This window comes from Solanum stenotomum, chromosome 2, assembly GCF_019186545.1.
Source record: "Solanum stenotomum isolate F172 chromosome 2, ASM1918654v1, whole genome shotgun sequence".
In the NCBI taxonomy this organism is placed as follows: domain Eukaryota; kingdom Viridiplantae; phylum Streptophyta; class Magnoliopsida; order Solanales; family Solanaceae; genus Solanum; species Solanum stenotomum.
Window position 1 is genome coordinate 38848119 of NC_064283.1, and position 24718 is coordinate 38872836.

Below are 24718 nucleotides of genomic sequence, written 5' to 3' on the forward strand. Positions count from 1 at the left end.
TTGGTTTGGTTTTAACTAAAAAAAATCAACTCGAGACCAAACCAACCCGACATTATATATGTAATTTTAAAATTTTATTTTATACATAAAAATATTTACTTTGATATAATTTTAAAATATTTCTTATACTATTTCATAGTTTTTATCTTTTAATATATTATTTCAAGTTTAAAACTTAGAATTCGGAATGGTCCAATAAAGATTATAATTCATAGATGTTGATAATTATAATAAAACTTAAATCAAAATCAAATTAATACTAATGCAAAAAGAAAATCAATTCAACATTGGTTTAGATAATTAGAATACATTGGTTTAGACAATTAAATACATAATCTAATTTTAATTTTTCTTAAATATTTAGTAATGTAACTAATACTTATTAAACTTATTTTAGCATGATTTAGTACTTTTAAATTATGATCGTTTTCATTATAACTTTGCAATATTTATTTTATATGATGATTTCATTATTATTTTTTATTGAATATTTTAGTGTCATCAGTACTCATCTCATATTTTGTGTTATTTTCTTAAGAAACACCTTAGATAATTGTATTTTGGTTGGACTAAAGAAATATTTGAAGCAAACTTTACCAAAAAAATCCAACAATCTGGAAAAAAAATCTGAGGTTTATTAGTTTGGTTTGATTTATAAATTTAAAAATTCGACACAATGATTTGGTTTGGTATTTGAAAAACCCGAACCAACCCGAGGTTGAAAAATCCAAAAAAATCTGAATTTTATTAATTTGGTTTGGTTTATAAATTAAATTTTTTTACACAAATGATTTGGTTTGATATTTGAAAAATCTAAACCAATCCGGTCATGTACATCTGGAGGAAGCATCTGGTCACATATCCCAAAACCTTCACGGGAAAGGAACTGACACCCCTACTTGCAAGTGCTCGTCTATTAGGGAGCATCGTCAATTGAGCATGAGAAAAATTCTAATGATGTATTTATCGTAGTATTTGTATTTCTGAAACTTTTATATATTCAGGGAGCATCTTCAATTGAGTATGAGAGAAATTCTAATGATGTATTTATCGTAGTATTTGTACTTCTACTTTTATATATTAATAAAATAAAAATAGTTGAGCAATATTGTATCCTCTTCTTTTATTTGTATAACAACAATATTTGTTCATTATAATCAAACTACGATAGAGAAAAGTTGTGGAGTAATTGTTTTTTTAAAAGCATACATTAAACTCACGCAGTCGGGGAAGTTTTCATATTTATATGCTTCAAAGCATGAAAGGTAAGGACGACCACAGCTGAATTTTATTGTACATTGTACAACAAAAGTTGACAGATTTCTAATTTTGATATTTAAATCAAAAGTGACGGTAGTTTTTTTCTCTTTTGACTATGTTCTTTCTGCTTCTGGATTATTCTCGTCTCTCCTTTGGCCTTCCACCACTCCCAAATCCCAATTTCTCTAGTATTCATTTTCTACTCTCAATTTGAAAATTGAGCACAAAACTATCAAAGAATTGAGTTGAAGATTTGAAGAAAAAAAACCTAAGAGGCAAAAGGTTAGGTCAATCAACTAAACGAATCTTTCAATTCTTTTCATATTTTTCAAATATAATAAATCTTACTATTCTTTTAAGAACCTAATAATAGCATAAGTATACTGTCACATTAGTTTTCCTTAATTGAACATCGATCGGTGATTCATGTATTAAGATATTGGTACAATTTTTTCATCCTAACTCCTCTTTCTTTTTTACGTTTTTTATGGTTGCATATAAATGATTTTTATACCCGTGGGTGTGTAAAGAACTCAAAATACATAATTTTGGATCTTGACCTTACAATGTTTTAAAACTTTACAAGCAACTTATTTAATACTAAATAATATACACTTATACTTGTTGATGTGTGGAGGTCATGAAAGTTTCCTACAAAAGATTGAGATGTTTCTTTTTTGCTCAGTCAACTATATATATATATATAGTTCATAAGTTGAACATCTCCATTCTAAGTTATCAAAAAACTTGACGGGGTGATGCTTTCAGAATTGAGACGCAAATGTCTAACTCTATAAATGCATGTAACAAAGTATAGTATGTATGGAGTAGCCAGCCTTTTGCGAACCTCGCCTCTTTTAGAGTCACTCAACATACACATCAAATTCGAGTTCTACGAATCCCTTGCTAGCTTAAGCTAAGATATTTTGCCAAAGTAGATAATATCAATTTGCCGAGTTGGATTCCAAACACTATTTTCCAATTTCAAAAATGTTAAATTGTCAGCTGCCTAATGACACGTTTGAAGACGTGGTCTGAAGCAGAGGTTTGTAAGATTTTCGATCCTTTGAAGTTTCTATTAAAGAATGCAGGGACATTGCAGAAGCTTGTTATCGCAACAAAGAGAAGAAAATGTTTCACTTGTTCAAAGTACTGTGTTCTGACATTTATCACGGTTGACTAAGAAATTGTTAGACAACCAAAAATCACAACAAATTTCGTGATTGTTTATGAAGAGTTTGCTTAGCCAACCGTTATAAATAATCACGACATTTATTGTAGTGTTTCTAGCCGCTGTCATAAATACATATTTATCAAGAAAATATAAGGTGTTTCTAGCCGATAAAAGTTGTTTTTGTAATAGTGGCATGACAAGCCTGAAAACACCTTATATTTTAGCTTTTGATTTATTTAGTGGTAATCTGAACTTGTAGTATTTCAAATGTTATGATGATTGCTTCGTTCCTTAGAAGCTTTGGTGTTTCATATTTTGAAATTCTGGCTGAGCCACAAAAGATAGAAGAATATGAGGCTGCTGGTATAGGTATGAATCGATTCCCCAATCTATTGATTTAGCTTATAACAATCTTCTTATTGGGATCATTATGTATGAAGTGCAGCTGAGTTAGAGTTGAATTGTCGTATGAAAACTTGAAATTTATGGGTTTTTATTTCAGAAATTTTTAATTGTGTTTTGGTGTCTATTTTATGTCGCTAGAGTTACTATGGTGAAATTGATCTATTCACTATGTAAAAACATAGTTGATGTCACTGTCTTTAGGATTTTGTTAATATGTAGTGGTATTTGGTGTTGTTTCTGCTGTTGATGCAAATCTTGATCTTAATTGCTAGCATCAAGTGAATGTGCCATAGTATTTAAAGTAGGCTCTGTATCGAAAATATTTGGACAGTTATGATCTTTAGTGTGTTCATAGGAAGTGGACGCAAAATAACTTCAATCATATCAAACACATGTAATCACAGATTAGCTGAATTAAATCGTGAAATATGCAACTTATTACAGAAGTTGTTTTAAGTATTTTCTTTCAAAGACATAAAAAGAGAGGTGAGCGAAAAGACAATTTTCTTTTTTAGTGTTTTAGGATCTGATCCTTCATCTACAAACTTTATTGATATTTCTATAGAATAACTTAGTTGTCAGTTGGTAAGCTTTGTAGAAATTTTAACGATTGTTTTTTTTTTTAATTTTCAAATAAATGTGGCAAGGTGAATGGTTTTAGTCCTATATAGTCCTGTAGAACTGTTTTAGTTGCAAAAAGGTTTGATAATGCTTTTCTAGCAATTGTTTTTCATCTTTGTGTTGTATACTTTGTACTTTTAAACTTAAAAGATGCAAAGTTCTTCATGTAGTCTGATATATTAGGGCAGAGCTCTTTTGCTTTCCACCTAAGTTGCTCGGATTTGGGTGAGGGTATTCGATATCGATGTGAATTTAGAGGTCGGATTTTTCATGATCTTAATTTCAGGATATAGGGATACAGATCCAAGTACAGATACTTAGACTATGGTCTGGGGGTAGAAATATGGTGATTGAAAGAACTTTCTTCTATTTGAATATATCAAATACTAGGTAAATTATCTACACTTTTATTTATTTCAACATGACATTTTTTTCTATATACATTCTCACAAACATAGTAATTTCTTGTCTTGATGACGTTATCTGACAGGTCCTGATGTTTTCGTGAAGACCACAAATAAAGGAGGCTGATAATAACTAGCGAGGCTATCCCTTGAAGTAAATACATCACATGATAGTACCAAGCAAGCAATTGATATGTAGTAGACACATCCTTTTTTTGTTGTTTTGTGTAATAAATTTTTATTAACTATGCCTCTCTTTTGAAGATAAGATTTTGATCAAATGCTAGCTTAATTTAAAGTTTGTTTGAGTATGGGACATGTCATTACTGGTGACCACCACAGGAGATAAATTTTCTTACTTGATTATCTTAAAACATCATTTGGAAATTGTAGGTACTCTCCGACATGACTTTTCTAATTCTTTTTTGGATCTCCTCTTCTTCTATTTGTCGTCTTCTCTAGCAGCTTGCATGAAGGACCAATTTCATGTGAATTTTATCATCATGCCCACTGAAGAAATTAAGAGATCTAGCGTCGATCAATATTTGACGTACTAAATAATTTGATAGTTTGGAACATGTGATCCTTTTGTTATTTTAAGTCCTCATCTTTTGGTGATACATTTGACAATCGGAGACTTTTTCTTGAACTATATACCAAATATAAACTAGATGGTAGTAGAGAGGTTGTTTCTGATAGACGTCGACTTAATAAAAAAAATAAAAAATTCAAAGAAGGGCTATATTAATGAAAGTTTTCTTCTTTCACTATTTCATGGACTAAGATTGTCACAACTACTAAAATGCCAGTATAATTTTTTAGTTTATGGGTATTTGAATTTTGGACAAAATTATTGAAAAAGGAAGACAGTTCAGTGAATGCTCACTATGAATTGTGATAGTGAAATAATGCATGGTAGTGAAAATTTTGAGTTCTCGAGGAGTAGTGTACGTTATCTTGATTGAAAATATTTGGCATAATACATATATTGACCCCTAAACTTGGCTTCAAATTTTAACTTTGACCTTTAACTTTGTAAGTGCACAAATAGGCACTTTAACTATCCAAAACTTAAACAAAAAAACACTCGGATCCGACCTGGTAAAATGCGTGAAATACACTCAAATTAGGCGCGTCAGATGTAAAAATTCTGGGCGTCAACAGTAAAAAAAGTATTGAAAGGACAATTAAACCCTTTTTATATTTTTTTCAACAATTTTCCCCTCTTTTTTGCATTATTTGTTGTTTACTGCAAAATGCAAGTGACATTTAATAAAAATTTTTGTTATTATGAAAAAAAATTATAATGAAGTTTTTTTTTGGCAAGAAGGAAAAAGGAACACGTGTAGTACTAATTTTTTTTTTTGAGATTCAATCAATTTTTTTTGTCTTTGAAATATTTCTAGCTGTTAATTACTGTAATTTATAGTACTTTCTAAGAAATTTTCAAATAATATATATTATTTCATTTGTCCGAATTTATGCGTCACCGGTAAAATTTGAAGAGTCAATCAGATCTTTTATATATTTTTATATCTTTTAAATATTTAAGTAATTAATTATCGTGATTTATAATATTTTATACAATTATTTAGTATGGTAAAAGAAATTTAAAAGAAACACGCATCCTTCAATAGTAAAATATGGGTCCCCCTTTTTTTTTACAGGTTGACCTCCTGCCTGTATAGTCTTTTTTTGTCCAGAAGGAAAAAGGAACACGTGTCGACCCCAACGTCCTCTCTATTCCCGCTTATTATATTATATACTAGTGATGAAGAGCCCGTGCTAATAATTAATTTAAAAGTTAATTTTTAATTGACGTTAAATAAATAGTTTTAAATTTTAAATTTGAATAAATTTTATATATTTATATGGTAGTAAATGTTCATGTTAACTCTAAAATGAATACATCACTATTAATAAAGCTTGAAGTTTAAAGAAAAATCCTTAAATGACCAAAATAACCCTTAAACTCAATTTTAATCACAAAAAGCATACATGTCCACGGTGTGGTGGCTGATTCATCAACTAATTTTTTGTATGTTTTTTCAAAAATATTTTAGTTGCTAATTTGTTATAATTTATAAAAATCATTAACGTCATTTTCGAATAACTTATAGTATTGTTAACTTTCAATAATATATATTGTTCCATCTATTCAAATTCATGTGTCACCGATAGAATTTCAAGAGTCAACAAAAAATTTTCTAAAAAAAATATATTTTAATTATGATTTATAGTACTTTTAAATATAACGTATAGTGTGTTTGTAGGCTCTTATTAGATTGAAAAAATATTTTAAATTAGTAATTATTGTAATTAATAGTGTATATTACGTAATTTTCAAATTTGTAATAAATTTTTTTAAATATTAAGTCTAATAATTTATAGTATCTTAAATGTAATCTTTGAATACACATAAATTAAAAAAAGAAATAAGACAAATAAATTATAAATTGAATAATTGACATTTTCAAATATTAATTTACCACAAAATGAAAGTGAAGGAAGAAGTTGTGAGGCAAAAATAAAGAGAAGGGAATGGAATTAGTGAGGTGGGGTCCATATCCATTAAAATAAATGCATGGCAAATTAAAAAGGTGTCAAATAGACAGGAAAACGGGCCCACATGCATTGAATAGTTGGCAGCCATTGAGTGGGTCACTAATACACGTGGCAGCGCTTGCATTTCACGCTTTTGGCTCCAAAAATCGCGTGTTTATTTATTTAAAGGTAGGATAGTTAAAGTGCCTATTTGTGCATTATGAAAGTTGGAGGTCAAAGTTAAAATTTGAAGCCAAGTTTAGGGGTCAATATATGTATTATGCCAAAATATTTTTATTTGATCGTGAAGGCACTTAGATGTGGAGAAGAACAGGACAATTTTGTTTGGCCAATTGAAGTTCCCTTAACTGGAAGATTTTGTCTACCAAAGAGTCGTTGCAGTGTAGAGACAATAAGAAAATGTCAACTTGTCTATTATGCCTACAATTACAAGAAAGTAGACGAACGAGGCGTCAAGGTGAGTGTTTTACCACCGTTAAGCTTTTTATGTTTACTTTGAATATATAATATATGCTTGAGTATATATTTGTGCTGCAAGAATAATAACTATTGATAAGAGAAGGCTTAAGCTAAAGAAATATCTTGTATCTTGTAGCAAATACCAAATCGAACTACCACTAAAATCTATGAGCTATTTCAGAAAATGAATATCATCGTATGACTGCTAAGTATGACTTTATAATAGAGCTTATATAACTTTTTGATCTGCAGCTCACTCTCTTGCAAGTGCTCGTGTAGCTCCCTCTCCTTGATCTCAAATTCTACTAGGGAGCATCGTCAATTGAGCATAAGAGAAATTCTAATGACATATTTATCGTGGCATTTGTACTTCGGAAACTTTTCAGTATTTATAAAAATAGTTTGTCAATATTACTACAGCTTATGCCCTTTTATTGTATAGCAACAATATTTGTTTATGATAATCAAACTACAAAAGAGAAAAGTCAGTAGTTGTTCTTTCAAAATGATACACGTTGGGCCCATGCATAGCACGGGCATTTCATATCTAGTATATATATATAGTTGAAGCGTATACTTGTTGATAATATACAAATACAAAAAAAGTAATTGTATATAATTGTTGAAAATATACAAATAAGGTCTAAAAAAAAACCGCAATAAACATTGATACACTAAATCCATAGAATTGTATACAACATAATATGAAATGTATTGATAGAAATACATATCACAAAAAATATAACAAAATAAATTAAACAAACACCTCAATAATGCTGAAATTATACAAATATAAGTTGGAACTAGAGCTGTCAATATGGGCTGGCCCACTCCATCCGAGCTAACCCATACAGGCTTTGAAATTTGACAGGCCAAGTCGGGCTAGCCCATTTTGGTGTGGGCCAGAAAATGAACGGCCCAGCCCACAAGTACGTGGGCTACGGGGTTGCAGGGACAGCCCTCTTTTCGTAAAAGTATATTTTTTTATAAATTTTTAAATTAAATTATAATTTAAAAATATTATCATAAATATCGACAAGATAATATTACATGGTGTTAGTGTTACTACTTGTTAATCAAATCCACAAATAAAATTATCTTTATAATATTTATTAAGCTTGATTTCAAGTAAAAGCATAAATAGCTAAATAAAAATATTAACCTAATTATTTTCCAATGATCATAATAAAATACAAAAACTATGACAATATTCCATAGGCTACGGCCTATGTAGTGATTACTAGAAATTTTAGGGAATTTTTATTTTATGTAATACATATTTTATAAACATAATTTGTATTTAGATTGTAATCTTTCAAACTTTAAACTGATTTTGAGTTTAAACTCTTGTTATTTTTAATACTCTATTTTATTTTTTATTTTTTAATTAATTTTTATTTGGCCGACGGGACGACCCTATTCATATTTCTCAAGCCCCACAAATCGGCAGGCTTATTCAGGCCGGACTAAAAAGCCTTTTTCTTACATGGGCTCTAAAATTGTATCCCAACCCTATCAAATCACGGGGTTAGGCCAGGCCGGCCCAACGGGCATAGCCTATATTGACGGCTCTAGTTGGAACATATACTTGTTGATAATATACAAAAAAAATAGGGACTGGTCAAATATACGAACATAGTAACTATATAAAATTTCGAAAATTATACAAATAATAAATTTTTCATAATTTATACAGATGAAATATCTCAACAAATCGTAAAACATCTAAACATAAAAATTAATTGAAAATACACATGAAGCTATTTACAACTAAAAATCTGAAAAACCTGGGTGTCAATAAAAAAAAATTGTACTGCTATTCAAAAATACCAAGAACAACATCAACAAAATATACGAATTAATTTATACAATTTACCTTAATTTATTCCCCACCTTGTTGGTCCAATGAATCAGATACGATATGTTCTTCTTCGGATGATTTTGATATGTACCCTTTTAAATCCATAGCTATTTTCCTCGCTATGGTGCCCCTCTTGGGCAATGATGTAATTTTTTGTTGATCAACTCGAGATTTAGCAAGAGATCCTGCAATTTCTTGAAAATCTTGAATTAAACCCAAAGAAAAAGATGAACAATCGTCTATTTTTTTTGGATGCATTAGTATACCTGGAGTGATTCTCCTGAAAGGAGTTTGTTCATCCATGATTTTGTTGGCATCTAAGGGAAAAACTGGGAAAACCAAAAGAAATCAGTATTTTATATAAATACAAATAAAAAAAAAGAAGATTGAAACAGCAACAAGAAAAATAAAAAAAATAAAAAAATTGAAACCAGAAATTGAACCGAAATCTTGGTTGCATGATTTAAGAGGGAAAGAAGAAATTTTTAAGATTTTGAAATCTGATTGTGTTCGAATGAATTAAGGAAAAAAATAAGTAAAAAGATTATGGATATATAACTTTGTATAATGTGGAAATGGAATTATACAAAAATGAGTGTGGCCCATGCAAATACGATTAATAGTTGGGGACGAGTAGTAAATTATTCAGACTATATAATTATGTTAAATAATTAAGTAATATATATTTACTTAGTCGCGTAATTTTCTCATTACTTAATAGTAGATTTATGTATTGTAAATTAGGATCTTAAAAAAATATTTATGTAATTTTTCATAAACAAAATCAATAGAAGAAAAGTAAAAAAAAACAATGAATGATAGTAAAAGAAAAAATAAAAACTATGTTGTGTATGAGAATATTTTAAATACAAGGTAAATGAAAATTTAAAAAAGTTACGTGTCTTTGAGAAAACTTAAATGCAAGCCAAAAAAATAAAAAATTACTTGTATTAACTTATTTTAAATACAAGGCAAGAAAAATAAGAAGATTTTTATTTTTAAAGAAAATATATATAGTTGTGGCGATGCGTGTATATCAATCACCACAACTAATTGAATTGGATTTTGGCTCCACGGAGCACAAAATACAGAATAAATGAGTTCGGGTATAATAAGAAGTTAATTAAAATTAGGTGTATCGCTAGATTTCTGGAGATAGTTCAGGGTGATACTAGTATCTTATTTCCAAAATCTATGCGTAGTTTTTATCATCTACTACTATTTCAAGATATTTGACCAAAAATAAGAATTATACAGCTCCAAACAAAAGAAATATTAGGAATTCTAAGGAAATTACTTTTTTTTTAATAAACAAAAATACAATTAAAGGTGAGTAAATGAGAGTGACATGTAATTGCATTTTCTCAGTAGCATACCTGATAACTTATCTCTGTGCTTCATCATCTTCTGGTATCCTTTGATATATGTGGCTGACCGCTCAACAGATTCGCTGCACGACTTCACCTTGACGGATAGCAACTTGTTTCGAAAACAAAAAGGGATATTCTTAAGATATGGGCATTCACGCAAAACCAAATGTTCAAGGATACGAAAGGCCAAATTCGAGACAATCCATTCTTCAAGAAATTCACATTTTACTAGCTTCAAGACCGTGAGCTTCAAGAACTCGCTATCTCTCACTTCCCACTCGTCATTGTCAAAGAAAATTGATACCAGTTTCAGTGTGCAAAGGTTGGGAAGCATTGAAATGTTGGATTCATGACAACTGCCTAGGAAAAAGTTGGATAGTGTCAAATTTCTGAGCGTTGCTGGGAAGATGTATGGACCACTTACAGTTGAATCTGCTGCTAAATGAATCTCAAGCGTCTCAACGAAGTTCAAGCGAGGTAAAAATTCTTGTCTAAAATCAACCAATGAGCATCTCAGTTCCCGAAGATTTGGTGTTTTTTGCACTACCAATTCCACATCCTTTGCACATGAAAAGCAGGGAGTGGAAAGAACTTTCAACTTCTCAATTAATCCTTCCACACCATTTAAAGTGAAATAAGCATTATCGATGCACAAATGTCTCAATCTAACCATCTTAAAAATTGTAACGGGTAGTTTCAATTTTCCTTTTGTTGGCCTGAGTATCAGCGTTTCAAGGTTCCAAAGATTGGCAATGAGCGATGTAATTGAATCCTGATCAGTTTGTGCAGCAAAATACCTCAAGTAAACTAGCACCGTTGGGAAGGAATTGATAACAGTGGACTCCAAATTCAACACTTTAAGAAACTTGAAGTTGTAAAAAATTTGTGGGACTTGGCGACTAGAGACATTTGTTCTTTTGTCTTCCCCGAAATGTACAGAGTCAACAAGACAGCAAGACGAACTCCATTTTACAAGATTCTCCTCTTTACAGTAGAAGGCCAGACGACGTTGAGCGACCTGCTTGCGAGAGGATATACCTAACAAAGATTTATCGTTTTGGTCCCTGTGTATGTATCAATTAGTATAATATATCATAAACTCATTTTCAAATATAACTGAAATACTTGATTGATTGAACAAATAAAGCACAATTAATTAATCTCTTACCATTTTATCCATGATAGAAAGTGCTCTTCCGCTGCTTTTTTCTTGCAGAAATTAAGCAATAGATCATGAACTTGGCATGCTTTGACCTTACCATCAGAACTCCTCTTAGCATTCATCACTAGGTTTCTTCTAATTAGATTCTCCAAGTAACCTCTCGCTATGTCCTGCAAACTCTTACCTTCAAGATCGTTAACAAATCCTTCTCCAATCCACATCCATGTTAACTTTGAAACATTGATTTCTTTGAACTCTAAAAAAGTCCCAAAATAAAGAAAGCAAGACTTTAAATGATAGGGCAAATGTTGGTAACTTTGCTCTATGATGTCATTTAAGGCACTTGACATATTGATACCTAAATGCTTAGCCACTTCACTCCAACATTCTTCTGTCTGCTCAATTTTTGATAGAATGCCAGCCACCAAAACAATTGACAACCGCAGACCTCCACACTTTCTTACTATTTCTTGCCCAACTTTTTCAAGGAGAGGAGAGCAACTTCCATTGCCAAACACTTTCATTTTTAGTAGCTCCCAACTTTCTTCGTAGGTCAACAAGCTAAGATGATGGGGCTTATTCATTGATTTAACATAATCGGCAACATCATGATTTCTCGTTGTAAGAAGAATTCTACTTCCTTTATTGTCATCAGGAAAACAACATTTTAAATCATCCCACGCCTTGTGATCCCATACGTCATCAAGGAGGATAAGATATCTCCTGGAATGTAAAATTCTGGAAAGAATATCTTTTAATTCATCAGTCTCTTCACCAAGAAGAGAGGTCTCATCAATAGAAACATGTAGCATCGCCAAAAGAGACAATATTAGGTCCCTGTCCGAATATACTGGAGACACGTGACAATATGCACGAATATCAAAGTGAGAGACAACTGAACCATAAGAATATAGTCTGTTGGCCAAAGTTGTCTTTCCCGTTCCAGGCATACCAACAATGGAGATAATGTCCAGCTCTCCGGATCCTCGTGTTAGTCGATCTATCAATGTTCCGATCTCATCTTCAAAACCGATAATTTCTTTTTTGAACCCTGGCACTTTTTCCAATTCTGACGACTTACTGGAAGGATCAGTAACAATGGTGTAAGGCGACACTAAGTCAACCTCAAACAGTTTCTTTTGTTGCATCTCTGCAACCTCCGCACTAATGCCCAAGAGCCAAAGCATGAGGCACCAGTCCGGAACTCTTTTCCTCACACAAGCATCAACGATATATTCTATCTCATATGATTTGCCAATCAGTAGAGCCACACTATTCTGAAGTTTGTCGTGAATATTGTATTGTTGTTCTGCAACAAACCTCAGAAAAGGTTGCACGCTCTCCAGTTCTGCTTGAATTATTTCAAGTTGAGCCTTCATAAAAGCAAGTGAATCTGGATAACGGTCTTGAAACTCCTTCAAATTGCTTAAGACGAAATCAACATAGCCTAGTCCATGAATCCTTGGCAAACTAGATTGGAACTCCTTCCGGATGATGTGGTAGATCAATATCTTGATGCGCTCAATGGTACCTGGCAAATCAATAGTCACTTCCCCTAACACCACATCTTCACACAACGAGTAAACGAGTATTCCGGAATCAATCATCACAGTACTGATATCCTTATTCATAAAAATACCATCTTGTATGGACAGATTGGCAATTAAGAGGTTGAGCATCTCCTGAAGAGCTGATATTTGATGAGAATTGGGATTACAAACTGATAGTGCCTTCAAGTTGTGTTGGAGAGTCTCCACAAAGCCAGCTATAAGATCAATTTGAACAATTGGCCACCATTCTGATCGTAGAGCTTGCAGCACATCAATATAGATCTTGCGGATGCTTGGGTCAATGGGCTTAATCTTCATGTTCAGATGATCAGAAAGCAAACCATTCGTTTCCTGATTTTCGTTGTCATTGCTTGGGAGATACAACCAGGCAACCATTGCAGCGTGGCTGGTCACCTCTAAAACATGAATCAAGAAATCAATATGTTGGCTTTTCAGCTCTATGAACCTGTTCTCTGTGAACCTGTTCTCTATGAATCTGTCCGTAATAAAGCATACAAAATTTCTCAATAACTTCAACTCCTTAAAAACATCGCGGATCTCTTTGTTAGGTCCACGAACAAAAAGTAGTGAACTAGAACAATAAACCTTCAATAAATTACCCAGATTCAGTACAACAGTATCAATGAAATCGATTACAAATTCGGGGTTACCAACAAAGTTACCATCCTTGTTGACTTTTGGAAATAAGTATTCAGATCTGATTTCCAACTTAGTCTTCTGAATTTTGACTTGTAATTGATTGGTAACACGAACAACTTGATCGATCTCACTGCTCCTTTCAAAGTCGATGGCAGCATCCTTAAACAGAGTATAAACGTTGAGTACGATTCCAAACCTGTAGGAAAAATCTATGAATTTCTGTAACTTGAGAAACAAATCAAGGAAGGTAAACTCTCTTTTAAGGAACTTGATTCCATCCTCTAAACTCTCCGGCATATCTAAACCCCATTTATCTTCAACATGTTGCAGAGATTGAAGAATTTGATAGTTCATTGAAGGCGGTAGACTAACCAAAAACTGCCGTGAAATTGTTAAATTCAACAAGGTTCTTTCTCTTTGATTTTCTTAATCTAGGTGAGACTTTTTGGCATTTTTCCATATTCTTAACTATATAAATTTTGATAGATATTACATATAATATATTTTTTCATTATATTAAAATGAGAAAAAAATTATAATTTATTATACCTTTTCATGATATTCAAATATTTAAATTTAAATTTTAACATATTAAATTAATCTAAATTTTAAAAATCAGTCTAATTCTATCGAAATCCCTTGTTTTGAATCCTCAACGTGGATAAGGAATATAGATAAGGTAACCATGGATACTTGGTCATAGTAAAACTTGGTCCCACACCATCACTTTATTATTTATTACAATTACAATACAAAATACAATATATTTTCATCTTTTTTCAACATACAAAATAGATATTTTGAGGGCATCTCCAACCCAAACACCAAATTAGGTGTCAGTACTATTTTTTGTGTAATAAACTCCAATCTACTGCATCAAATTTTACATCAAAAATGAATCTTTTTTTCTATTTTCAATATTATATTATTATTTGTTATTTCATTTATATTTTCTTATTTCATAAAACAAATTATTTCTAAAACATTCACCATATATAATTCATATTATTTTCTTTTATAATCATTTAATATAAAATTATTTTGTACCATAGTTTTTTAAATAATACAAATTACTAGCAAATATTATACATAATAATGTATAATACAAATAAAAGTGAAATCATTAATGAAATACAATTAAATAAACATTACATAATTGAAAAAATTATTTTAAATTCTACATAAATATTCAACTTTTAGATCACTACGGTATTCCCATAAATGTTCTATTAATGCATTACGTAGTTCAAAATGAGCTTCTTTGTCTTTTATTTTTTTATATCAAGCTAGAAATTATTGAAATTGATAATTTTCATCCATTGTCATTGTTGACACCGAATTTTGACCCTCCTTTCTTCTAATTTGTAATTTTTGCGCTTCTAATTTGATAACGTATCATGGCTATAAATACCAACATATTCCACTCGTTTTAGGGGGACTTTTTGGACCTTGATAATAGCCTTGACATTCATTCTTACGAAAAGAAGTTCTTCTGCCCCGATAGCGTCTTGAACTACTGTCTTTTGCTCTCAAAATTAATTCTGTTGCGATCTCAGCCAAATCTCTGGTTGTAAGTTTGCTCGAGTTAGTCTTGGTTTGAGCTTACCTTCGATCGAAGCACCTCGTTCACTGCCCCGCAACAGGTTATACTCGCCTCCCATGTTTTCTCTGTTTCTATCTACATGATTTATAATGTGCTCTTCTATTTTAAGAATGTCGTATATCAATCAATTTCTCTTAGTTAGCTATTATAAAACTGATGCTCTCCTTTCACGTCTAGTTAGCTTAACCTTTAAAAGTGATTGGGATGAGTCAGCTGCACGAAATCTTTTTTTTAAAATTGATTATCTTTTGGTGTGTTAAGAAAATTCAGCTCATTGGATTGTATGCAGAAACATTGCTTAAGGGATATAATTTTACTTTGTTTTAGTTTAAAAAATAAATTGTAAGTCATTATTATTCCTTAATATTTGCAACCCTCTATATTATATATCCATAAATATGAGTTTTTGAATTTCTCTTAGATTATGTTACGTGTTTTCTTCAAAAATTGTAAGCAGTGGCATGTGTAAAAAATAAAAATCTTGTTTGATTTTATATAGTGCTTAAATGATGTTTAAAATATATAGTTGCTTTGATGTTGTGTTCGAAAGTCACTAATTACAAAAGTGATCATTTTGTTTGGCTCTCATGCTTATTTACGTGTTAAAATAATGTATTTGAAGTGTAACCTTACTTAGTTCTATCTATTCTTATTTAGTATATTGTTTAAAGTTGAATAGTCTACTAATCTTTTTACCCTCTTTCTACTTGCATGAACTTTGGGAGCACAATGGAGTGAACTTTGGGAGCACAATGGAGTCTTTGATTCAAGACTCTAGCAAAATCCGAGTCTCGTGGACTCGACATCGGCATACCCACATATGGAGTCTTCACTATATCTTAGACTATCCGAATAGCAACAAAAGCAAGCAAAACTCATTTAGGGTCGCTTGTGTGACTGCTTATTTTATTATTACTGCTTAACATTTTTTTTTTGTTTTAGTTTTTTTTTTTTTTTTCTTTTTTGGGATAATCGACATAGGAAATTGATCGCAATTAGATCTAATCATCTAGTTATCTGCTACCTTATTAACAAATTACTTAGCATACAATAGTTTTTTAACTTTAAATAAAATCTATATTTTGAACTCATTTTTTTCTAAATCATTTTCAAAAGAAAGCATTTTATCAATACATAAGCAGGGGTTTTTATTTTATTACCTTTCTTTTCCACGCATGGATTATAGATCAACAATAAAATGGTTAAGACAAATTACCCTTTTAAATCTTCACCACTTTAACTTAAATATCAAAAGAGTTTTCAAATGTTAAAATATTTTTCAACTTATGACTCTTTAAATTCTTTTAGACTCACTTTAGCTTTAAAATTAATTAACCTAAGTTTGACCGGTTAACTGTGTTTAACAAATTTTAAAGGGTGTCTTACCCCTTTCCTTTAAGATAATTAGAACTCTTACCTAGAATTGTATAAGGTTAAGTAGATTTTAACATAGAGTTTATTTAGCATAACTTTAGCAAAATAGGTGTCCTAATTCACCTTTAACATAATTAGGTGGCGACTCTTTAAAAGCTTTAAGATTCATCAATATGTTGTACACCGTTCGAACCTCGAGTTAAAATGGGGTATAACATTCATTTCTACAGTCAGAGTTGCCGAGTTGGACCTTCCGACGCATCTTGAATTGGTGCATTAAGATCACGTTCATCCTCAATTATCATGTTGTGCATTATAATACATGAAGTTAATATATCATGTAGCACTTCTTTTCTCCAAAAACGTGACGGTCTAGCTATAATTGCAAAACGAGATTGCAAAACTCCAAATGCATGTTCAACATCTTTTCGACATAATTCTTTGTTGAATGTATTATTTTCGGTTATTTTTAAGTACATTGTATTATTTGTTTAAAAATTTATATGTTTGCATTTTTAATTTTTGTGAAGGTTAATTGTAGTTTATATCCAATTATAATTTATAGTAGAATTAACATAAATTTAATTTTTTTTTAAAGTCATATATAGAAAAAATAATTTATAAAAAAGCTAAATTTTATATCTAAAATTAATATTATAAAAATATTACATAAAAATAATTAAATATACAAAAAATTTAATTAAAACATACAATTTATATAATGTTTAATTAAAAGTTTATATAATGAAATAATATTAAAATATTCAAAAAGTGAATTGGTGTGATGAATAGTGTTACACCAAATTTTGTGTAACACTATTCACACATCAAATTTGGTGTAAAAATTGGTGTGGGTGGGAGCTCAACACATTAAATTTTACACCAAATATAGGATTGGGTGTAAAATTTGGTGTTGGGTTGAAGATGGTCTGAGAGTTCGAGTAGCATAGGATTTTACATGCCCCTAAAACCAACCATGATTTTAGGCTCTTTTGTGCTATATATTTTGTTAAATTTCCATAAGATGTGTCAAAACTCTAATACTTGTGCAAAAGCAAAAAATAAATAAAGTTTCATTAGACCAGTCATTAAGGTGCAATAGAGTAGTTAATCCCCACCCTTTCCAATAAAAACAACAAAAAATGGGAGTGTAATCCCATAAATGAGGCTTGTTAAAGATAAAATGTAGTGATGTACAATCTTACCCCTACCTTTATAGGATAAAGAGGTTGTTTGTGATTGACCCTCGACAACCTTCCTCTTTTATCCAGGCTTGGGACCAACAATGAACGAGGTCATACAGGTGGAGTTTTTCCATTAAAAAAAGCTTCTTTAAAATACTGTGTTTCATCAGAAATGATGAACAGAGGGAACTAAGGTAGGACTTTAAACATAAAAGTCCGTCAAAATTTCAGGCTATTTTCTTATATAACCAACACACATACTCTTTGTATGCTTTGCAAATACCAGAATCAACACATATAGGTGGTACGAGGCAAAATTGAAGGAAAAGCTGCAATTATATAACTATCTAAGCTCCTCTCTACAGATTCTGAGTTGATGTCGAAGAGTCAACGTATGCTCGAGGGATTTGTTATAAAGGAATTGAAGACATACATCAAATCAGCACCAGTAAGAAAAACTTTTGATCCAAATCCCTCAAACAAGCGAAGAATTCATAATGTCGTGTCTTCAAAGTCCACTATTTCTTCATTCATCATCAGGGCACTAGGAAATTCTTTTCTTATGCAAGCATCAACTACATATTCCACTTCATATGCTTTACCAATCAGTAGCATAGCCCAATGTTGAAATTTGTTGTGCTTGTTTTGTTGTTGTTCGACAACATTCTCAAGAAAAAGTTGTGCGTTTTCAAGTTCCTTTTGAATGATTTGAAGTTGGTTTATAACAGAAGAGAGTGAACCTGAATAACAACCTTGGAACTTCTCCAGGTTGCTTAAAAGAAAATCTACATAGCCTAGCCCATGAATCCTTGGCAAGTTCGATTGAAATGCCTTTCGAATATTGAGGTAGACAATCTCCTTGATATGGTGAATGTAGCTCCAAAGATCAAGACCAAGTGCCTGGTTCACATCCTCCAACATCATATCTTCCTTCTCCCCCTCGCTATCATATGATGAGTAAATTAGAAGTCCGGCATTAACAATAACAACGTCCATATTGGCAAATGGATGAGATTGGCTCTTAATAGGCTGAGCATCTCTCGAAGGATCGCCCTTTGATCATTCAAGGAAACTATCTGAACCTTATGATGCTCCACTCATTTTATTAATCGCTAGGCCACGCTTAGTATCTCCAAATTATAATATTATAGAGTAAAGTCACCTTTAGCCATTCTAGAACTAGTCATATCACATGAATATAAATAGATCAACATGAACAGTTTTGAGGATAGTAAGATCTGAATAATCACATAAGAAAACATTAATTAAAAGAGTTTGATTATATTTCTACATCAACTATCAAGTTTACTGGTTCTTTCAGACAAAAAAAAAAAGGTATTTAGTGGTTTCCAGCTTTATTTCAACTATACTCCGTATAAATTTTTTATTTATTTCAATTATATCCAAGTTTTAGGTTTTTCCATTGATGATGGCCTGTTTCCATGTCATACAAGCATTTTTAAATGAAATAATTTATTATTGCACTAACTTATTAATATTCTATCCTTCGAATTCATGACGATATGAACCTTCTTATGATATACTTGATATTATTATACTTCCCGTTGATCACTTCGATTTTGACGAACAACTCAATTTTTTTTTGTACTATTTAATAGTTTATTGATATATTCGATATCTTGATCGTACTCAAAAGAGTTTGTTTATTATCTCTTCTTTAATTTACATACATATGCCAGCAAAATTTATTGAACTCTAACAAACTTCTCAGTTCCGCCATGTCTTCCGGTGACCACCGCCGTGAAAACGGCCCATCAACCACCGCGAAACCCATCACCGAAACCGAAATCGCAGCGGAGTTCTCACACCACGACCTCACCATAGCCCGAATCAACAACGGCAGTTTCGGGTCATGCCCGAAATCCATAATCTCCGCCCAACAACAATGGCAGCTCCAATTCCTTCAACAACCCGATTACTTCTACTTCAACACCTTGAAACCCTCGATGCTCAAATCCCGTACCTTAATCCAATCCTTAGTCAACGCCGCCGACGTCGACGAAATCTCCATCGTCGATAACGCCACCACCGCCGCCGCAATCGTTCTCCAATACATAACTTGGTCTTTCTTCACTTCCGATTTCCGTCCCGGCGACGCCGCCGTCATGCTCCATTACGCTTACGGCTCCGTTAAAAGTTCAGTTCAGGCGTACGTTGCACGCGCTGGGGGAAAGGTAATTGAGGTACATTTACCTTTCCCGTTGAATTCGAATGAAGAAATTGTTACTGAATTTGATAAAGCTCTTAAAATGGGGAAAATGAATGGGGGAAAAATTAGATTAGCTGTGATTGATCATATTACTTCAATGCCTAGTGTTGTTATACCTGTAAAAGAACTTGTTCAGATGTGTAGAGATGAAGGCGTAGATTTCATTTTCGTTGATGGTGCTCATGCTATTGGCAATGTCGAGATAGATGTGGTGGACATTGGAGCTGATTTCTACACAAGTAATTTGCATAAATGGTTTTTTACTCCACCTTCAGCCGCGTTTTTGTACTGTAAGAGATCGGAGAAAGTGGTAGATTTGCATCATCCAGTTGTATCGGTTGAGTATGGAAATGGATTGGCAATCGAGAGTGCTTGGATTGGGACTAGGGATTATAGTGCACAATTGGTGATTCCAGATGTAGTTGAGTTGTTTGTGAGCAGATTTGAAGGCGGAATTGAGGGGATAAGGAGAAGGAATCATGAAATGGTGGTTGAAATGGCGGAGATGTTGGTGAAGGCGTGGGGGACGGAGTTAGGGACGCCACCAGAAATGTGTTCGAGCATGGCAATGGTGGGAATGCCTGCGTGTTTAGGGATTTCGGGTAATTCAGATGCTTTGAAGTTGAGGACTCATTTGAGAGTTTTGTTCAAGGTTGAGGTTCCGATATATTACAGGGCGCCATTGGAAGGGGAGGTAAATCCGATAACAGGTTATGCTAGGATCTCCCATCAAGTTTATAACACCCTCGAGGATTATTATAGGTTTCGAGATGCCATTATCAAGCTTGTGAGTGATGGTTTCACTTGTGCAATTCTCTCGAATTGACGAGGTACACATCCCTGTGTAATTTCACAAGTGGGGTTTAGAAAGAGTCGTGTGTACGCTGGCTTAGCCCTGTCTTGTGAAGTTGATTCTTTCTTTCAGGAACAAAGTCTTTTTCCCAATTCCTTATTGAATGGAAATTGTTGTTGTATCATTTGATGGTTGATTAAAACTCTCTCATGTCACATTCAGTTCCCTGTTTAGCACTTGCAATGTGAACATTAGCTCTTTGTTGACTCGGCACGGTGTTTTAGAAAAAAAAGGAAAACTTTTGTAACTTATGGTCTAAAACAATTCTTAGTTATTTGTGTTGTTATAAATCATTTTATTAAAATAAAAAAGAAATTTTAGAGTTAAATTATTCTAATTATAGTAAGGTAACATTTTCTTTTGAAACAAACTAAAAAGAACATGGTAACTTTATTTCTTAACCAAAGACATCAAGTAAACACCATGTTCGACCGTGATTCCAACCCAGTCCATCCACAGGCTATCATCTAAGCCTCGCCATAGGTAGGATATAGATTTTTGAGACAGACTAAATAGAACATGGTAACTAAAGATGCTTGTTTACTAGATCCAATCTACAGATCAAATAAACAACTTGGTGCTATTTAATTCAAGTTAAAAGCTGTCCATAAGAAGAACAAAAATATATTAATTAATCAAATGAAAATGGATGGAGAGAATTATTAGAGTGTTGAGAGGTTTTTTAAACTACTCAAACAGAGTATTTGACATATATATTGACTTATGGCAGCTTATAGTGCTGTAATTTCTCTTCTTCAAACACTTGATCGACGAAATCCAGAACTCTTTCATGGTCAAACTGCTGAAATGCTCGATTTTCTTCGTGCTACTGCTGAAAATTTTCGAAAAGTTCTTGAAGAAGTTAGCAATAAGAGTATGCTTAACCCTGAAAAAAACAAATCATTGGAGGAAAGACACAAGCTTGATCAAAAAATCAATACAACACGACGATTTTCTACCAGTTGTTGTAAAAGTCAATATAACAAAGAATGAGGTGATGGAGATCGACTGTTTCTGAATTTAGCACAAGCATTAATGATATTGCTGCTGATGATGATGATGATGAAAATGTTGAATTATCTGGAAGTAATCCAATGCTGCCAAATTTGGAAGATGTTAACGTGCGGGGACTTGATGATTGACTTGGAGATAATAGTTGAAAGACTGAGAGGACGACAATCGGATCAAAACATAGTCCCAATATCAGGAATGGGTGGTATTGGCAAAACAACACTCGCTAGGAAAACTCATGATCATCTGCCAATCAGGTATCATTTTGATCTTCGTGTTTGGGTTACAATATCTCAAGAACATCGACGTCGAAATGTATTATTAGATGCTTTACATTGCATTTCAAAGCAAGCAGATATTTTCATTGGAAAAGATTATGATAAGAAGGATAGCAGTCAGTTAGTCGACCTGCAGGTGCAAAAGAACCTAAAGGGTGGAAGATACCTTGTTGTTGTTTATGATATTTGGAGTACGGATGTTTGGGATGAAATAAGACAAATATTTGGAGTCGAATTTTATTGACTACTAGGGACCCTGTAGCGATGTTCGCTGATTCTAATAGCCCTCATCACATGACCCTCTAGAATTTAGATAATGGTTGGAAGAACTACTTTGTGATAAGGTGTTTGGACCTAAACATGATCATCCTCTTGAGCTAGAAGAAGTTGGAAAGAAATTAGCAGGAAAATGCATAGGACTACCCTTAACGAATTCAGTGATTGGGGGATATCTTTCTTAAACGGACAGAACATTATGTTGCCCAAACGATAAGCGAAATCATTGCTAGTCATCCAGATAAATGCTTAGGAGTGCTCGGTTTGAGTTGCCACCACTTGCCTAATCACCTCAAACCTTGTTTTCTTTCTCTGAGTAGTTTCCCAGAGGATTCTCAGGTTAAGACTCGTAGATTGATCAAATTATGGATCGCAGAATATTTTACAAGTGTGTCTGGTAGTGATAAACTTGAAGTTTTCTTCCGCTTCAACCTTCTCTAGGTATCTTCCATCTTCCATGGAGATGTAGATCCTACATTACTCCCACTTTCTATAACAAAGTTATTTCATTTGACATACGTTTCAATTAGATGTAGATGTAAACTTCCTGCATCAATGTTAGACCTTCAGAATTTGCAAACTCTAGTTATTCGTATGGACAGATATAATGATATAACTTTACCAGGGAACATATGGATGATGAAGAAATTGAGGCATATTCATGAAGTCCTAGAAGAGAAACGACTCGAAATATACATCTTCCAGTAGAGTTGCCAAATCTAGTACAACTTTCTGCTCCGTATTTAAACAATTATACAAATGAAGTGTTTTTCGCCATTCCCATTCTAAAGAGATTGATCATCCATGTAAGCTGTATCAGTATGAGGGATCATGTGGACGATCGCCTCATTGATATGTCCAGCTTGACAAAACTCAAAGCACATTGAAGTGTTTCAGCAATAGTAATAAGCTCCCAAACTTGTATTGGCAGCCACTCTCCACTAAGAGGTTCGTTTTCTCAACATCACTTAAGAGGTTAACTTTTAGTGGATGTGAACTTCCTTGGGAAGACATATCAGTTTTTGTACTTATGTTGCCAAATCTCGAAGATCTCAAACTTAAAAGACAATGCAGCCTGGGAGTGAAGTGTGGAGATTGAGTGATGACGACAAGTTTAAAAGCCCCAAGTTGTTGTTATTTAGCAATATATATCTCGAGCATTGGGAAATTTGCAGTGATAGCTTCCCAAATCCAAAACGCCTTGTTCTAAGGAAATGCAAGTGTCTACCAGAAATTCCAACAGATTTTGGCGAAATTTGTACTTTGGAGTCGATTGAGTTACAAGAAAGATTGAACAAGAGCAAGAGGATATGGGAAATAATTTCCTTAAGGTCTACATCTATAGCAGTCGCAGTAAGTTTTATAAATCTCTAGAAAATTCGTCGATTAGTCTCATATTTAATTACCTTTGTGAGATTAAGGTGATGACTTCTACTTCTTATCTTGCATATATGCAGGATATTGGAACTTATTTTGAGGGACAACATATCTCGCGCATAGCAAGAGCTTTAGTGAACTGAAATCTTGACTGTTTTTAAAGTCAGAATAAAGAAGTAGTTGCTGCAACAATTCATTAGCTAAAACCTTGAAACAGCTTAGTCAGTAACAATATTTTTGACACAATTCAGAACCTAAACCCGTTGTATGATTCCCGAATTCTCCAAAATTGTTGTTGCACCTGTATGGTATTCTTCAAAAAGGCATTATTTTTGAAGTATCTAACACACATTTGACGATATTTTTGAAAAGTTCGAGCAATGTATGTAGCTATAGTATTTCTTGATCCTTCTTGTATATCTATGATATGCTTGTATGTAAGCAGTAAGTACTCTCTCTCTGTTTCACTTTATGTGGCTTGATTCGAAATACGAGGATCAAACTAGCTAATGTAATGTTTGGTGTGAATTCGGATATTGAATATTCGATTCTTATGAAATAAAAATTACATATTTAGAAAGTACATAAAAAGTACTACAAATCACCATTTGTTAACGAAAAGGATAAAATATAAACTATTTGTTAGATGATGGAGATATCGCTATAACAAAAATAAATTTTAGCGACAATAAATATGCACATTAACAAAGAGTGTTAAAGTCTTTACCGACATTAGTCAATTGTCATTGGAGCTAATGTCACTTTCAGTTTTATGGACATTTACAAAGAATGCTAAATGTCACTAACAAAACATATTTAGCGGTAATTAAGTTATTTCAATTAGTTAATTATCGCTAGAAATCCTTCATGTAGTGTGTGTATATATATATATATCAATTAAAGTTGAGTGATATATTTGTTCCTTTCTCCATAAAAAAAAAGGTTTCCTAATCAAAAGAATAGGTGAGTTAGCCATTTTATATCTGGCTACCTTAAAATAATTATATGCATAAAAATTGTTATGATCAATGGCGAAGCTGA

At 32.4% G+C, this 24718-nt stretch overlaps 5 protein-coding genes across 5 annotated transcripts; 3 read left to right on the forward strand and 2 right to left on the reverse strand.

Annotated features, from left to right (window-relative positions):
* Positions 1–8770: 8770 nt before the first annotated feature.
* LOC125855957 (putative late blight resistance protein homolog R1B-23) lies at positions 8771–13952 on the reverse strand. Its single transcript, XM_049535593.1, has 4 exons — positions 11288–13952; positions 10126–11183; positions 9016–9078; positions 8771–8934 (listed from the first exon to the last, which is right to left on the reverse strand). The coding sequence occupies exons 1-4, from the start codon at positions 13843–13845 to the stop codon at positions 8771–8773; spliced, it is 3843 nt and encodes a 1280-aa protein (XP_049391550.1). The 5' UTR covers positions 13846–13952.
* A 4192-nt stretch (positions 13953–18144) lies between these two features.
* On the reverse strand, positions 18145–18648 carry LOC125855958 (putative late blight resistance protein homolog R1B-13). Its single transcript, XM_049535594.1, has one exon. The coding sequence runs from the start codon at positions 18646–18648 to the stop codon at positions 18145–18147; it is 504 nt and encodes a 167-aa protein (XP_049391551.1).
* A 657-nt stretch (positions 18649–19305) lies between these two features.
* Positions 19306–20839, forward strand: LOC125854924 (probable L-cysteine desulfhydrase, chloroplastic). The gene has a single exon (XM_049534530.1). It carries the CDS (start codon positions 19392–19394, stop codon positions 20706–20708), a length of 1317 nt encoding a protein of 438 aa, XP_049390487.1. The 5' UTR covers positions 19306–19391; the 3' UTR covers positions 20709–20839.
* A 619-nt stretch (positions 20840–21458) lies between these two features.
* LOC125855959 (putative disease resistance protein At1g50180) lies at positions 21459–22268 on the forward strand. Its single transcript, XM_049535595.1, has 2 exons — positions 21459–21596; positions 21849–22268. The coding sequence occupies exons 1-2, from the start codon at positions 21459–21461 to the stop codon at positions 22266–22268; spliced, it is 558 nt and encodes a 185-aa protein (XP_049391552.1).
* A 793-nt stretch (positions 22269–23061) lies between these two features.
* LOC125854940 (putative late blight resistance protein homolog R1A-3) lies at positions 23062–24083 on the forward strand. The gene is made up of 2 exons (XM_049534549.1): positions 23062–23653; positions 23758–24083. The coding sequence occupies exons 1-2, from the start codon at positions 23369–23371 to the stop codon at positions 23818–23820; spliced, it is 348 nt and encodes a 115-aa protein (XP_049390506.1). The 5' UTR covers positions 23062–23368; the 3' UTR covers positions 23821–24083.
* The last annotated feature ends 635 nt before the right edge of the window (positions 24084–24718 follow it).

What these genes read in the sequence shown, in the direction of transcription:
- LOC125855957 (XM_049535593.1), bottom strand. Translation starts at nt 13,845, where the DNA reads ATGAACTATCAAATTCTTCAATCTCTGCAACATGTTGAAGATAAATGG. An exon ending in TTTCTATCATGGATAAAATG is followed by an intron (nt 11,184 to 11,287) that starts GTAAGAGATTAA and finishes ATACATACACAG; the next exon opens with GGACCAAAACGATAAATCTT. An exon ending in GCACAGAGATAAGTTATCAG is followed by an intron (nt 9,079 to 10,125) that starts GTATGCTACTGA and finishes TGGTTTTCCCAG; the next exon opens with TTTTTCCCTTAGATGCCAAC.
- LOC125855958 (XM_049535594.1), bottom strand. Translation starts at nt 18,648, where the DNA reads ATGGACGTTGTTATTGTTAATGCCGGACTTCTAATTTACTCATCATAT.
- LOC125854924 (XM_049534530.1), top strand. Translation starts at nt 19,392, where the DNA reads ATGTCTTCCGGTGACCACCGCCGTGAAAACGGCCCATCAACCACCGCG.
- LOC125855959 (XM_049535595.1), top strand. Translation starts at nt 21,459, where the DNA reads ATGGCAGCTTATAGTGCTGTAATTTCTCTTCTTCAAACACTTGATCGA. An exon ending in TTCGAAAAGTTCTTGAAGAA is followed by an intron (nt 21,597 to 21,848) that starts GTTAGCAATAAG and finishes CAAATTTGGAAG; the next exon opens with ATGTTAACGTGCGGGGACTT.
- LOC125854940 (XM_049534549.1), top strand. Translation starts at nt 23,369, where the DNA reads ATGCAGCCTGGGAGTGAAGTGTGGAGATTGAGTGATGACGACAAGTTT. An exon ending in CTACATCTATAGCAGTCGCA is followed by an intron (nt 23,654 to 23,757) that starts GTAAGTTTTATA and finishes GCATATATGCAG; the next exon opens with GATATTGGAACTTATTTTGA.